The following is a 15418-nucleotide window of genomic DNA, read 5'->3' as shown; positions in this document are numbered from 1 at the left end:
AAGATTTCTTGGCTTCGTAAACAAATAGCAAGTCTTCTGTTTGAAAAATGACCGGAGTCCACTTACTTGGAAGCAATTTCCATTGAAATCAGTGGGGATTATTTCCAAGCAAGACGTTTAGGAAGAGGAGAAAAAAGTATATGTGAAGGACAGACTTTCTGCAAGAGACATGCAATCGAACGACCCGTCTCTGAAATATAGGGGAAATGTGAAATTTGAAAATTAGCCACCTCAGTGAGAGTTTTGGTTGGGAAGGGGCGGGGGGGGGAGGTGTAAGTTAAAGTGCTTATGAGAAGCTTATGACTCCTGCTCGCATCATCTTGAAGTTGGGATTGTTCTGTTCCTTGAGGAATTGGGGTGGTGACGTCTTTTCTGATACCGATTATTACGTGACTGCAACAACAACAATAAAAAAAAGTCATTGGCAAATAAAAATCCGAACGCCACATCAACAGAGAAACAAAACAAGCCAGACACCCGGCAAGGCAACAAGGCAGAGAGAAAGAGAGGGAGAGAGGGAGAGAGAGACCCCCTGTTTACAACAGAGAGCTGGGAACAGAAAGCAAAGAGAGTGCAAAAGATCTGGTAGCTAAGGTGGGAGCCGGGGCTGTCAGCATCCAGCAGCCAAAGCTGGTCAGCTTGGAAGGCACAGAAGGGGGAAGAAAGGAGAAGAAAGGAGGAGGTAGTGAAGCAAAAGGAGACAAATCGACGCTGAAGCCAGGAGCTGCTCAGGGAAGGGGAAAAGAACCGCTCTGTAGCATTTGCTATAACGCAGCCAGCTTCCACTTTCTCCCTTTCTGATTCCTTCTTCCTTCCTGCAAGGATTTCCCCTTCTTCCTCTCCTCACCCTCTCTCCCCCCCCCCCCTTGTCTCTTGCCTGCCTGGTAGACTCCACTTTACACCTGCAACTTTTAAAAAAATTGAGCTGAGCAACCCCCCCCCCAAGCTAGGCAGCTAACAAGTCGATCTGCTTGTCTGTCCCACGCCCCCTCCCTTTCTGCGGTTTCCCTCTTTGCCCATCAGAGGAAGAAAGCAAGAGACACACAGAGGGAAACCGAGAGAGAGGCGATGCTTCAGGAGGATTAACTATCCCCACCAAAACTTCCTGGAAGGAAGAGAGCAAGAGAAGAAGGAGAACAACAACATCAACATCAACATCAAGGAGGGAGAAATCCTCCTTGATTCAGATCCCGTCTTGCGCCTGGTTTCCAGAGTTGAATGGTAAGGCGAATGAGCGGAATCGGGGCGGGAGAGAGGGGCATGGCAGTGCCGGGAGGGGAGGAGGGGGGCGGGTGGGAGAGGTTGTGCCTGGGTTGGTGAAAAGTCCCACAGGCGGGTTCCCCAGCATCTGATGGCTTCAAGGTGACAAGAGCTGATTCTTTACTGGACAAAGCTGGGGAAGGGGACAGGGAGCCCCCTAGGAGCCCCTTGTGACCGCGGTTTCTCTTTCCCACCCTCCTAGAGTGGCAATGTGTAACAAAGCGCTTCTCGCCCTGCTGGTCTATGGGATAATCATGCACTGCAGCGTCTACTGCTCGCCTGCTGCTGGACTCCAATACCCCGCGCTGAGGTGAGTGAATGCCCGGCTCTCCCCACCCGACTGGGAGCCAGGGCTTGGCTTATTATACTGCATGGGATTTCTTTCCCCCACCCTTCTCTCGCCACTGCTAACCGGGTCCAGACGCTTCGCTGGGAGCTGTCCAGCTCAGATTCAGCCTTCTAGCCTCCAGCTAGAGACAAATTGTCCCTTTCCTTGCCAAGAAGGAAAACTCCCCAAGAATTCCCTCATTCTCTAACCTTGGGGAACCCACACAGCTCAAGGTTCCAAGTCCGAGTTAGGTCACTTGCTTAGAGACATTGATAGCTGATGCTCTAAGGAACCCTCCAGGTTAGAAACACAGGCTGCCGTCCTTAGCGCAGCAGTGAAATTGACTACCGAGCAACTGTGCAAGTTGCGTTTGGTGTGTGTGTCTCTCTCTGTGTGCGAAAGAGAGTGCGCGTGCGTGCTGGTGCGCGCGCCTGAAAATTACTTAATTAAACGCTCGTAGAAAATCGCGATATCCTACAATATATTCGTCTCCGGAATGTATACAATTTCATTTCACCCTCCTCCGCTTTCTCCAATATAAGCAATGCTTATCTTGGGGTTCCCATTCGCTTTCTTTTCTGTGGTATGAATTCTATACCACCATTCCATGGGACTGGGTCTGAAGCATAAACCAAAATATAAAGCCACTCATTGACATGCCAGGCTGCTATCCTAAATCTTCCTGGGCTATTAACTCCAAGTTATGCGTTTAGAAGCAGGGTGTGGGTGTGTGAAGCTTATGCGTGTTTATCTGCAACAGTTGTGAGATATGTGGAGTTTCTTTCCAGATAATCAGAGTGCCAAACATTGAGAAATACAGGCAGATTATGATAGACCAGCCATTCTGATATCTAAAACGTGGACTCCGAAATAAATGTACCTGTAGCCCAATTCTATGCACATTTATTCTGGAACAAACCCTTTTATGATCTTAGATTGTGTGCATAGGAGCATCCCTGGGCTCACAACGAAAGTATGTTTATATCTAGGACATAGGTATACCTGTATACATGTAGACGTCTAATCCCGAATTTGGCTGCCTATTACCTGCTGCGTTTGCCTGGCAGGTACTGAACCTGTAGGCAAATTGTTAGAGGAAGGCTTTGGGTTATAGCTAAGGGACTCTGCTATGTTTCTGGCGGTACGGATCACAGGTAGGAAATTACATCTAGTGAGTAATATATTACAGCAGAAGTGTTACGGTATGTATGATGGGCGACGCGATCCACACATGATGCATTGATACGATTACATCCTACAGTACTTGGAATCGTTGAACTCGGTAGGACTAATGCATGTACCTGGCGGAGGCCCCGCTAATTTCAGTGGCGCCTGCTGCTTAAGCAGCCGTGCTTAGAAGGAAGGTGCGCATCTAGGGAAGGCAGCTTAAAGTGAATCGCCGTGGCCCAGACTCAAGCTACCATTAATGTATACGCGTGAAGTGTGTAGGGTTGGCCCCATCCGTGAAATTCTATTGGCTGGCGCAGTTTGTCATTTCGATCTTCATATTTCTCTGTAAGATTTTAAAGCTTCGATGGTGCGGGTCTTCTAAATGGAAACACTGTAGGATTGAGCCTTACTAAATTGATTTCCCGCAAGTATAACTTTTATTGAAAGGAAAATGTGAATGGACTGCTAAGATCGCTCCACCAAATGCCATTCAACTGGTATTCTTACCAAAAGGTTTGCTTCTGGAATAACCATACTGAATCTAATGAGCAGGCCTGTACCTTAAGGTTGCAAACCCAAATGCATTCCTCAGGAAGTTAAATTCCAATTAATTTTTAAAAAAATCTAGGCTGTTTAAACTGCAACCCTCAGTCAACTGTCTCATACCAGGAACCTGAGCACGTTTCTTTAGCAATAAGCTCCATAGTGATTTATAGTAGATTGTTTTAGAATACAATATCGACGAGTATAGACTATATGATGGTAGCAACTTTACTTTTAGGATGGCAGGACAAGCCTGTAACACCACCCGGGAGCATTTCCTTGTTATCATTAGCAGTATCGACAGACGGTCGGTAGTAGAGATTGGCTGCCTTGTTGCTTCCAAAATTACCCAAAAGGGAGCCTGAGCCGACCAGGAGTCTATAACCTTTAATACGCCACAAGGCTCCTTCCGCATAACCAAAGTTGGTTGTATCGACTTTATACCCCTTTGTTCCAAATTTCCTCTTATTAAAAGTGGAGCCTCCTTGATCAGGAGCAGCCGATCTGTAACGAACGGCTGCTTGTGGACTTCCCAAACCACTCTAGAGGACAGAAGGCAGAGCAAGATGGGATTTTTGAGCCAGCAAGACAAATATTGCGCTTTTTCGAAAATCCCTCCAAGGTGGCCCAGCGGAGACCGCTTGCGGAGAGGTGCTGAGGACTTCCGTCAGGGTGCTGAGTTCGGGAAGGCTGCTGCGCCCAGACCAACAGGGTGCTTTCCCCCAGCGTTCTTCCCCCCCTCCTCTTTAAGAGGGACAGAAGCCAAGAACGCTACTGACCCCTATTGGTTTCTACATCAGAAGAATTGGGAGGAGGAGGGGCGGATTCTTGTGATCTGCCACCAATCTTGGGGAAGCACGAGGCTTTCCCTGCCCCCGGGGAGGAGGCACTGAGAATGAATGCGGCTCAGTCCTGGCGACAGAGTGCCTAACGCGCCGGGACGCTCCTGCCCAGGCTCTGAGGTTGTCCTGAGACGAACCAGCCTCCCCACCCTCTTGGAAGATTGTTGTCCTAGGTTCCCCCAGGTCTTTCAGCCCTCTTTGCCAACCCAGACCTGGGAGTTGGTGGGGCTGGGTGGCGGGGGGTGGGAGCAGCTGTCAGTCCCGGGGAGGGGGACCCTCCTTCCCCCCAGCAGTGGATGTAGCGGGGGCGGCTCTTGGCTCCATTCAAGCGCCTGAATTAGCAGCCGCGAAACACTTGAGGAGCATCCATTATTGATAGCTCCTGCCAGAGCTCCGCAGACGAAAATAGCTGCCGGAGAGACGCGCAGTGACCTAAATCCGGCAGCAGGGAGACCACGACGGAGATCAGGCTAGGTGGGAAGCGGGGAGGGGTGGGAAACCGTTATAAGACGCAGAAAAGAGAGTGGAGAGCGTGTTGTCTGCTTGCGCAGAGGAAGGATGGAAGGGGAGAAACGCAAACTCATGCCCCGAGTCCAGATCCGCTCCATTCCTGCAATTTTAGAGACGTCTCCTCCCCAGGGGGTCTCCTCCTACTTCTCAGGAGTAGGGACACCCTGAGGCCTTGGGAGAAGGTGGGAAGAAAACCCAGCCCACAGGAAGCTGCCTTAAACCGAGCCACAGCATTGCAGTCAGTTTAGGATTTCTAATGTTCTTCAGTCTTGGAGCTCCATATACTATTAGACTACAACTCCCATCATGCCCCGGCCAGTTTAGCCAATGGTCAGGGATGACGGGCGTTGTAATCCGGAAAGATCTGGGACCCAAGGCTGAGGAGAACTGGTCGATACTGGGTTTCAGACAGAGGCTTTTCCAGTCCTATCAGGAGATGCGAGGGGTTAAATCTTATGCATTGTAAAAGTGTGTCTTACCAGAGCCCTTTCAAATATGTGAAGAAAATATCTGGGCATTAAAAATATAGCCATAATAAAAACCCTATTGCTTATTTTTCACACACTGATTCTGGCCTGCTTCCCAGACACTGCGTGTGAATGGCGTGTGTTGGGTGTATAAAGATCATTTCATCTCCCAATCGTTTTTACACCGTTCCCTGGTTAGATTCTGCGTTGCCCACAGGCCTGGATTAAGGGTGCAAGGGATCTCAGGCTAATAGGAAGGAACTGTATGTTGACGAGGGAGAGAAGCATTAATTCATCAAACGAATTATCTTAAATTAATATGTATTAAAATAAGAAAAGAAATAGATAAATATCGGAACACTAATTTCTTTAAAGGGAAATCCCTCTTCTACCCTATAGCTGTGGCAAAGTCACGAGTGATGTAGTTCATGCCTACATACAGAGATTCTCATTTCGCAACAACCCTGTGAGGAAGACAAGGCTACAAGAAAGTGGTGGGTCCGAGGTCGCCCATTGAGCTTAACTGGGAAACAGAGGGCCTAACCCAGGAGACTCTCCGGTTGTTGTCTCAACATCCAGCCTAACTGGGGTTGATGGAGTCCGCTAACATCCGGAGGTCCACAGGTTCCCATCACTGGCCTGAACCCTAGCAATGTAATGGTTAATTCGTCTCTACGCGCCCAAGGTCTCCTCCCAACAAGTGACATGGCCAAGCGAGGATTTCAACCCAATCTCCCAGCCTCCATGCATGCTCTGATCCACTCCACTTCCACTGCCTCTGAACTGTCCGAGACACCGAAATAAAATCGAAACGAAACCGATTTGCAGAAAGGCAGAAAGGATTCCGGGGTGGGGAGGTCTTGAGTTAAAGATCCCCTCCCCCTTTGTCCCACTGGGTCAACTGGGAGCGCGAAAAGCCTTTGGCTTGAATGAGAAAAGATGGGCGAAGACCTTTGAACGCTACCTGGGAACGGAGAACTGGACGTGGACCCCTGGATTGAAGGTGTAATAGAGGGACAAAACAGGCGGCTGGCGAGCAGGAGGAATTGTTGCAGAGATGTCTGCCCCTCCTCCTCTTCCCTCCTCTCGTTTTGGCAGCCTGTGGGGCTCTTTCTTTCCCTTTGGGGGGGGGGGCTCCCTTAGCTGGCTGGCAGTCTTCTTCCTCGCGGCTAAGGGTAGGGGAAGCGAAGACCAAGCGTAGGGGAAGCGAAGTGGTGGGAAAGGGAGCGAGCCTCGGGCGCCATGGGTGCATCTGAGTGGGGGGGGGAGGGTGCCTCCTGGTCCCAGCCAGTGCCGCCTCCCCCTCCTCCCACCGCCGCCCCCTCGACGTGCCCACCCACCCCGCTCCCGCCGCGATCCCGCACTCAAGGCGCGGCGCCTGTCTCCCTCTACAGCAGGATGGAAGATGAAGCGTACGACGAAGACGGCAACACCCTGCCCGACTACGCCTTCGACAGCGAGCCCCTCGGGATAGCCGACCCTTCCTCCATGCTGGACGACGTGTACACCTTGTATTACCCACCCGAAAAGAGGTGATTAAGCCACAGATAGATAGAGTTCAAAGCAGGCTGCGATCCTGGCCACCCTGACCTGGACTGGACGCGCCCCTTGCGCCGGAGCAGCTGCGCAATGGACCGCGCGGTGGGTGTGGCGGGCCAGTGGGGGTGGGGTGGGAAGAGAGGTGGTTTCCCAGCCTTCCTCCGCTTTGTCTTTGGAAGAGGGTGAGGAGGAGAAGCACCCCTCTCAAGCCGAGGATCCTCCTCTGCAAGGTTTCCGCGTCAGACCGAGAACAGACGGGGTAGGGAAGAAGGAGGCGAGCAATCCGACTTACCTCTCTCCGGGAAAAAAAAAAGCCAGTTTCTGAGCAGCGCGCCGCGCGCCCCATCCTAGAAAATAACCCGAGTTGCCCCGACAGCTGCCAGCTGGGGGTGGGGGTGGGAAGAGGGATGGGAGCGCGCGCGCTCGAGACTCCGCTGCCCAGGCAGGCGCGGCCCGAGGTCCCTGGGGGACCCAAGCAGAGGCCGACCCCCAGATCCCCCCCCCTTGCTGAGGTTTTCCTGCAGGATGAGCTCTGGGTAGTACTAGGTCCCTCCATCAGCTTGCTGGTCGTGGCTTGTTGCCTGTTTTATTTTGATCTCTGTGTCTCCCTCCTCCTCCCTCCCTCTCTCCACCGCTTCCCTCCCCCCTTCGTTTCTTCTTTCTAGGCATGCGGACGGGATCTTTAACAAAGCCTACAGGAAAGTCTTGGGCCAGTTATCGGCGAGGAAGTACCTTCATTCCCTGATGGCCAAGCGGGTGGGGTAAGACGGTCTTCCTTGTTTGGGTGGGGGTGGGGTGGGGAGGGGAGGGAGTGTGGGTGTGTAAGGGGTGGGGGAGAATCTAAGGAACAAATCTTAATGGACCACCCCATGGGGTTAGAATGCATTAAATGGCACTGGGCATGTTATTCTGTAGAGCTCAGCGGATCTGTCATCTCTGCACAAACGATAGAAATGCATGCAAACCTGGATCACAGTTCGATTCACAGTTCTGGATCAAACTGTCCCAGGGTGCGTGGAAGACCAACAAGCATAGCTGTCAACTTTTCCCTTTTCTTGCGAGGATTCCTATTCGGAGTAAGGGAATTTCCCTTAAAAAAAGGGAAACGTTGACAGCTATGCCAACAAGTCTGTCTCTAAGTCAGCGCGTTTAGGGAACGTGGGTGCCAGTCGGGTCATCGCCGTTAAGTTGGGCTGTTGATCAACCTACGGGTGGAATGTCATCCAGAGAAGAGTATTATTAAACAGAACTGGGCTGAACTCCCGGAGAGGTGAGCTTTCCCGGTTTACAACCTTCAGAGGATTGAGCTATATTGTTAAATAGGGTTGCTTATCCTCCACGCTCCCTCGAATGTGACACAACCGGCCTCCCTCCCCGCCCCATTCAGCCTGACGCGATGAAAAGGTGCGGCGACAAGCTCAGCTGATAAAGACCTTGTCAGTTGCACAGTTCGCTCCTCTGCAGAGTCTGACCGACCCCCTCCAACCCGCTGGGGATGATTAAATAAATACTCGAGGCTCCTTTGGGAGGAAGAGGGCATCATTTCCATAGATCCAGGCGCAGACTGACCACAGAACGTGCGGAAAAGAAATAAAATGGGAAGTAAAAACAAAGCAGCCCCTCCCTCCTTCTCCCCCCCCCCCCGGTCCCCGACCTCTGCTTTGAAATCCACCCTCCTAGCCGGATGCCAGCCCGCGCGTGTATCGGCAGAAGGCAACATTTTAATAAAGCCCAGGGGGAAATGGATTACACCATTTCAGGATGAATAATTCATGTCAGGAAGAGATTGTCTCGCGACTGTCGACTTGTATTATGATCACACTTCAACTTCCGCAGCGTGGTTAGAGAAAGCCTTTGTTTCTTGGCGCCGGGGAAAGAACCTGCCCTTTATTGCTCCGGCCCCTGCTCTACGTGTTGCTCGCGCTGCTTGAAAGGAGCAACCCCCATCTTTTAAGAAACAAAACCAAACCCCGATCCCTGCACACTCCACCGCCAGATCCTTCCCTAGACCAAATGTTTTTGGATAACTCTGTGATAAAAAGGATGATGATAATGAGGATGATATAAAGGGGGAAACTCACACACACACACACAAGCTTCGAATTGTTGAAAGGATGAAGGTTAATCGGGGCAGATCGCGAGGGGCTTATTGTTTGGCATGGGGGGCATTGGCCTGTGGAGCAAGCCTGGGTAGGAAAGAAAAGGGAAAGCTGGGAAACCCCCCGAAACACACACACACAGCAGACAGCAATACAATGGAAGATAAAGAAGAACAGAAAGTGACTCCTTCCTCTTGTTTATGAACAAGATGATGCGCAATAAGAGTCTACACTGAGTCTATCCAGCAAACGCCCATTGGCAGTGAAACTGACCAGCCTTCTGGGCGTTAAGGTGGCCTGCCTGCGCATTTTGGGCGCAATTTCCCGACCCCTTTCCCTTTTCTGCTTCCGAAAGACGTAGCTCCTGCGGCAGGGTTGGCGGTTTCCGATTTTGCAAGCACGTTTCGCTTTGCCTTCTTCTTTTTCTCTCCTCCTCTCTTTCCCCTACTCCTTGCAGCGGAGCGAGCGGCCTGGAGGATGACTCGGAACCGCTTTCCAAAAGGCACTCGGACGGCATATTCACAGACAGCTACAGCCGCTACCGAAAACAAATGGCTGTCAAGAAATACTTGGCAGCAGTCCTGGGGAAAAGGTATAAACAAAGAGTTAGAAACAAAGGACGCCGAGTAGCTTATTTGTAGCGATGAGTTTCCCAATCGCTCCTGTGTATACAAAAGCCCCGGGGGAAAAAAAATCCGAGAGAGGACCCCCCCAACCCGCCCCCGTCCCTAAAAAGTCATTTCCAAACTGACTGATCAATCACCGCTCCTGTGTTATCTAAACATGTATTTATGTATGAAGTAAAGCCATTAAATGAATATTTTGATAATAATATTGTTTTTCTTTTGTACCAAAATAATATTTAAGAATAAGCACTAGAGAAAACGCACAGATCTACTTTGTGGACCAATCCTTAAACTAACTAACTAAATGTTAAGATTAGAATCTATAGACCTGCTAGAGCTAGCTCGATAGACTAGGGAATTAGAGAGGACCAATTGATGCTGCAGTGGTTAGCATTTGCACAAGAGACCGAGGACATTCGCCTGAGCTGTTTTATGTTTTTATATTTAAAAAAAGAAGAGAAAAAATGGAGAAGACAATCATTGTTTTGAATATTGCTCCTATTTTTGTAATGGGAATTAAAAGGAGAGTATTTTTATCCATGACAGGGTTGAAGAAATTACTATTCTCCATTTGCTACTGTACATAGACAAAGATGCCCTGCTACAAGGGGAATATGAGGCTATTGATTTGGGAGAATTACTGACGCAGTTCCTTGCCCCGGTGAGTCTCCTGTCAGGCTCCTTTGACACGTCCTTCCTCCTTCCCCCCTCCCTCCCCCCTTGCTAGAAATGACATTTCCCTGCTTTACTCTGACTGCCCTTTTTTCTATGTATCTGGATCTGCTCTGAGACCAAGTGAAGAACGGAGCCTGCAAGACCGTTTAAGGTGCACCGGCCACCCCTCTCCCCAGAACCCCTCTCTCCTGGCCACTCCTCTCAATGGGGGGGGGCAAAGGAGCGCCTCTCCCTGCCTGTACGAGGGGAGAGGGGGTGAAGGGTCATGCCGATCCGCCTTAGCGCTTGTGAGCAGAGAGGACCAGGGTCCGGTAGTTTAAGAGACGATTGTAGTTCAGCAGGATGCAAATTGTCGAAATAAATAGTTGCGCCCCAATGAGAAATCCTGGAAGAGTTGTTTTTTTTCTGGTTTCTGGGATAGCAGACTAAGAAGGGGGCCTGTTCCCATATGCAGGTGTGTGTATACACATATAGATACACAATGCACTGTGTATAAATATATACAGAGTGTGTATAAATATATATATCTCACACTGTGCATATGTAGGGTCCAGACTTAGCCATGCTCAGAATAGATTGATGCGTCAACTCTAAGAACGCCAAAGTCTGGATCCAACCCTGAGGTAGCCTCAGAAGTAATAAGTTCGATCCGTTAGGAAGTTCGGAGTTCAGATCTAGGGCGGAATAGAGAAGAAACGACCCCCCCTACCCCATCCCTTTGGGTTTTGGACTTGGCACAGTGTAGGTTCTAGGAGTTAAAGATAACCTGCCCCATCAGGCCGGATCTATCCATGCAGCAGACGGAGGTGAAACTCGTGATGGCAAAGTGGACAATAGCACTTCAGAAAGAAAGAAAGAAAGAAAGAAAGAAAGAAAGAAAGAAAGAAAGAAAGAGTCCTGCCAGTAGAAAACTGGAAGGAAGATTCAAGTACAGTCCCATTCCTCCATTCCCAACGCCAGAAGTTAATAAGATATAGAAATAATTAAAGGGAGCATTTTTTTAAAATTAAAAAAGTGCACCTGTAATCTGAAATGGTATATTCCACTCTGCAACCTTAAGCAACTCTACCACCTTCCGTTTCCACCCATTCTGCTGCAGGTGTGGATCCCGCCTCAAAGAGATCCATCGGCCTACGAGCTGTTTGGTATCGGATCTTGATGCAAAGTATTCACGTGTAACTCTCCAGTGCTGTCCATCCTTCTTCTCATCTTGTGATATATTGGCTAGCGTTCTCTCTTGATAATCGCCCCCCGCCCCGCCCGCCCGCCCGCCGGGTGGGAGTCACTTTCACTCTCTCTCCCTCCCCGCGCCCCCAGTTCATGGTTCCCTGATAGAACTTTCGCTTCTCCGCCCTCGATGGCCTCTCTCGCAAATGTTGTGTTTTCCATCGGGGCCACTTTCGTTTCTTTTTTCCCTCGAAAGCAACAACCAACAATTATATTGTGAACGCCTCAGGCACTTTTGGTTTTGTTATGATGCAAGCTCTTAATTGTCAGACTGTCTTAGGCCCCTCCCCCCCGCTGTAGCGCCTATATCTATATATCTCTCTATATATTCCACCACTAAAGAATTATGCACTATGACGAAAAAGTTTTTTTTCCTTTCTTTTTCCTTTCCTTTTCGGTTCCTTGTTGATTTATTGAGTTTGGAGGTTTAAAATGTATTTTTCTACATTATGGCTTTAACCGCTTAGTAAAATTTATTTCATACAATCAACTTTGGTCATGTTAGAATGTGTAGTGTTCCCTCTGCGCTTCAGTTTCTAAGACCTGATCAAGCATCTTTCTGTGGGGACGGGGACCTTGAAATGTGAGTGCGTGTGCGCCTGCGCGTGCGTTTGTGTCTGTGTGTGAAGTGTGTGGAGGGCATTGAAATAATCCCTTGGATTGTGTGCAGTGGGTATTGAAATAGTCCCAACTCTGAAGGGACTTGTTTCCCCCCTCTTTCCTCCAGAGAATTAACTGCCAAATGTAAATAGGGTGGTTCGAAGCCGATCTAGTTCTGTTGAACTCAATGGGGCTGAAGGTTGCAGTTCCAAACCGTCCATTCTCGTTGATGGTCTTTGTCCTGCCTTCTGTTCATTCACACTTATTTGGGTTGCGCCTGCGCACGGCGCCAGTCACAGGTATGAATGAGCGGAAGCTGATCAAAGAACAAGCAACACCCCGCCCCCCTCTCTGTTCCCACTGAAATCACGGGAACTTGGCATTTTTAAGTCAGCAGACTTATCCAGAAGGACGTCCCATTCATTTCAATGGAAAACACATTTGTTGAGGGTTCTCTTAACACAGTGGTGCAGTACGGTCCTTTTACCCTGGGTTGAATAGCCTTAGCGGCTCTCCTGCTCCCCTTCAGATGGTAAACCAGCCCTACTGTATTTAGGGACCCAGGTCTTTCTTCCCAGGGTCCTGTCTCGACGGCACCATTGCTTTAGCGAGCTGAGTACCTTTTGGGATGTCGTCTGTCGGCTGCAATGCGCCTTAAAGGATCAGGGTGTCAATCAGCTTCAATCATAGGGTGGCATCGGATTAATTGGGTCTCCCGCAGCTCAGACTCGACCAAAGGGGTGGGCGTCTTATTTCTAGAGCCCCCAGATCTCCTTGTTGTGTTGTAGGACTTGGATCTAAATCCATTTAGGTTGCCACCTTTCATTCATGTGTTGGAAAGAAATCTCTTTTTTTAGCAGTGGGATTTTGCTTGACTGTTCAACTGAAGTCAACGGGGTGAAAACCTAACCTCGATGCAAAGCGCATCTCCCAAGTTAAAAAGTTGCCCAGGTTTCCAACTCCGTGTGATTCTTCCTCCTGTATTTTACCTATATTGGACATCTCTAGTTAGTCAAGTTAAATGCAGGACAAATATGACCATACTAAGAACAGCTTTCTTTGCTTCAAAAAATTAAATAGAAGAAGGGAGAAGGCAACCTTTTTTTCTGTGTTGATGACATTGCTTCTAGTTATTATGGGGTCTATGAAAGAGTACCCGCAACAAATAGCTGCGCTGCACATTGAAAGCAGCATCGCACCCCGCAGAGAATCCCGATAGCTGTAGTTTGTTAAGGGTGATGAGCCTTGTTAGGAGACGCACTATTCCCCTCATTGCCAGAGTGGTTTAACAATCAGCCCCTCTACTCAGGGAGCTCTGACAACTGTAGCTCTTTGAGGGGAGTAACAGGGGTCTCTCCTAGCAACTCAGCCCTCTTAAGAAACTACGGTCCCCAGAATTCTTTGAGGGAAGCCGTGACCTTTTCAAGGGGTAGGAGACTGCTTTAAAATGCGCAGCGCACCTGGAGTTCTTCTGTGCCCGCCCCGTAACTTTAACGTAGAATTATCCTCGGTGTCTGAAACGGCAGCCCTGTTATGAATGGCCCTTGTTTTTCCGAGTAAAGGGGATTTTTAGCCTGTGAGAATCGTCAGCAGGATTCCCAGCTCCTCGGCTACTGAAAACGGGTGGTGGGGAGATCTGGAAACTCTTGAGAGATTGGCACTCTGATCCCGACGGCAGTTTAGCAGCCGGCTCCCCGTTGAAATGAATGGAACGCGTCTCCTAAGGGCAAAGCCGGGGCGGAGGTGCACGCCAGCGCCCCCTAGAGCCCAGCGCCTCGTTTTGCTTTACGAGCCCCTCAGCCGTCGAGCAGAGAAAAGGCGCCCGTCTCACCCGTCAGACTTCCCACCCCCCGTCTGATCCGGGCCCCGAGTAATCCATCACAGCAAACCCAATCGAGTTTGCATGCAGGTCCCAGGCGGGCTACGGCTGCAGCCAGCGGTAGCGCAGCCGTCGAGGGCCTTCGATCTGATGCCTGAGTGGTGTGTATGAGATCAATCTTACTTGAATTTTGCATTCTCTTCAGGCCATGTGACGCAGGATGCCGTTTGCAGCTTTTCGTGCCTTCCCTTCGCCTTTTAAATCGCCACGAGTTCACAGATGGCTATTTAGTGGCCCTACAATGCTGCAACACATCAGCTTGCATTTCTTTCTTTTCGCTTTCCCCCCCCCCCTTTCCCTTTCCTTCTTTTGGTGTTAAGTCTCCAAGCCTCGCGAGTTGTTCCTTTGACGAGGACAACGGGCAGGACCTCTTGCTGTGTGTTTGTGTCCCATGTTTGGTGCGATGACGCGACGGCGACCTCTAGGGGCTCCCTTTTGACGTGCTAGTCGTGCTCAGCTTAGCCTTGCTAGTCCAGTGGGCTAGTCAGTTTCAGTCAGCCTGCCAGCGTAACGTTTCTCCACACAGTCCTCTGTCGCCAAGAGCCTTAAATCCCATGGATCCAATTGGAAATCCAGTGATCACTGAGGTTAGATGTCAGTATTTTGGAGATATCTATCTATATCTATATATTTTTTCTTCCTTCTGTGTAGCAACTTGAGTATCAAAAAAGCACTACAGCAAAAAGTAAAACACCCGTGGTTTCCATCAATAGGACTTTGAGAACTGTTATTTCAAAGTGTGTAAAGTTTGTATTAATAAATTTTTGTAAACAATGCAATTTTGTCTAATGTTTGGGGGAGACAGTGCAAATGGATTTCCACCAGGAAATAACCTCTTAAATTATGATTCTGATTATTTTATTTTTAACGAAATCTATAACATTTTATTTTAACCTGTAGGGTGTCTTCTTCCCCCCATCTTTCTTATTTGATGCTTCTACAATATAATCAAGTAGGAAATTATTGGAACTGCAACTTCAGACACAATCGAGAGAAGGAACCAAAAGCAAAAGCCACCCCAACCAACTCATTCAAAATAATCAGGTTTTTTAAAAAAGAAATAAAGCTTCACGTTCTCCCACTTGTTATAGGGAGATCACTTTGAGAGCCAATCACTTTGACAGCCAGCTCTTATGTACACTCCAATGAATTTGTTGCAGCTGCTCTTGAAGCAATGGTTTAAGTCTCTCAGCTATCTGACTTTAGAGCAGGAATGGGGAACCTGTGGCTTGCCAGATGTTGTTGGACTGGTCCTGCCCCATCAGCCCCACCCAGCGTGGTCAGGAATGATGGAAACTGTAGTCCAGCAACATCTGGAGGGTCACACTTTAGCCACACCTGCTTTAGAAAGTCAAGTCGAACAGATGTGGGGCAACTATCTGAAGAACGTTACCACCCATGTTTAAATGTCGTTGAAATTAATAGGATGTGCAGTGTGATCCTACACACTTTCTCAGAGGAAACCTCAAGGGGACTTTCTTCGGAGTAAACGGGATCATGCTGTTCAACTCTTCACTGGGCCCTCTTGTACAACTGAATTCTGTAGGAATTAGGCACGGGTATTTCTGGATTGTGTTCAAGAGCTGCATTTTTGAAACCAGGCTTACTAAGTTGGGGAGTAAGTCTCATTAAAAACGTGATGGGATTTATTTT

General features: G+C 49.1%; 1 protein-coding gene across 8 annotated transcripts; it reads left to right on the top strand.

Annotated features, from left to right (window-relative positions):
- Positions 1–326: 326 nt before the first annotated feature.
- On the top strand, positions 327–14298 carry ADCYAP1 (adenylate cyclase activating polypeptide 1). 8 transcript variants are annotated; one of them, XM_081205488.1, is made up of 7 exons: positions 327–1221; positions 1463–1570; positions 6515–6652; positions 7325–7420; positions 9216–9350; positions 9931–10045; positions 11159–11776. In XM_081205488.1, the coding sequence occupies exons 2-7, from the start codon at positions 1470–1472 to the stop codon at positions 11216–11218; spliced, it is 645 nt and encodes a 214-aa protein (XP_081061614.1). In that variant the 5' UTR covers positions 327–1221; positions 1463–1469; the 3' UTR covers positions 11219–11776. The 8 variants fall into 8 exon arrangements, with proteins under 8 accessions (XP_081061614.1, XP_081061611.1, XP_081061616.1 ...); XM_081205491.1 differs by lacking the exon at positions 11159–11776 and adding an exon at positions 13911–14022 and having other exon boundaries at positions 330–1221; XM_081205485.1 differs by lacking the exons at positions 9931–10045; positions 11159–11776 and adding an exon at positions 13911–14298.
- Positions 14299–15418: the final 1120 nt, after the last annotated feature.

The sequence above is a fragment of the Podarcis bocagei genome, assembly GCF_964188305.1.
Source record: "Podarcis bocagei genome assembly, chromosome: 8".
In the NCBI taxonomy this organism is placed as follows: Eukaryota; Metazoa; Chordata; class Lepidosauria; order Squamata; family Lacertidae; genus Podarcis; species Podarcis bocagei.
Note: the sequence above shows the minus strand (reverse complement) of the source record. Positions and strands in the feature narration are given on the sequence as shown.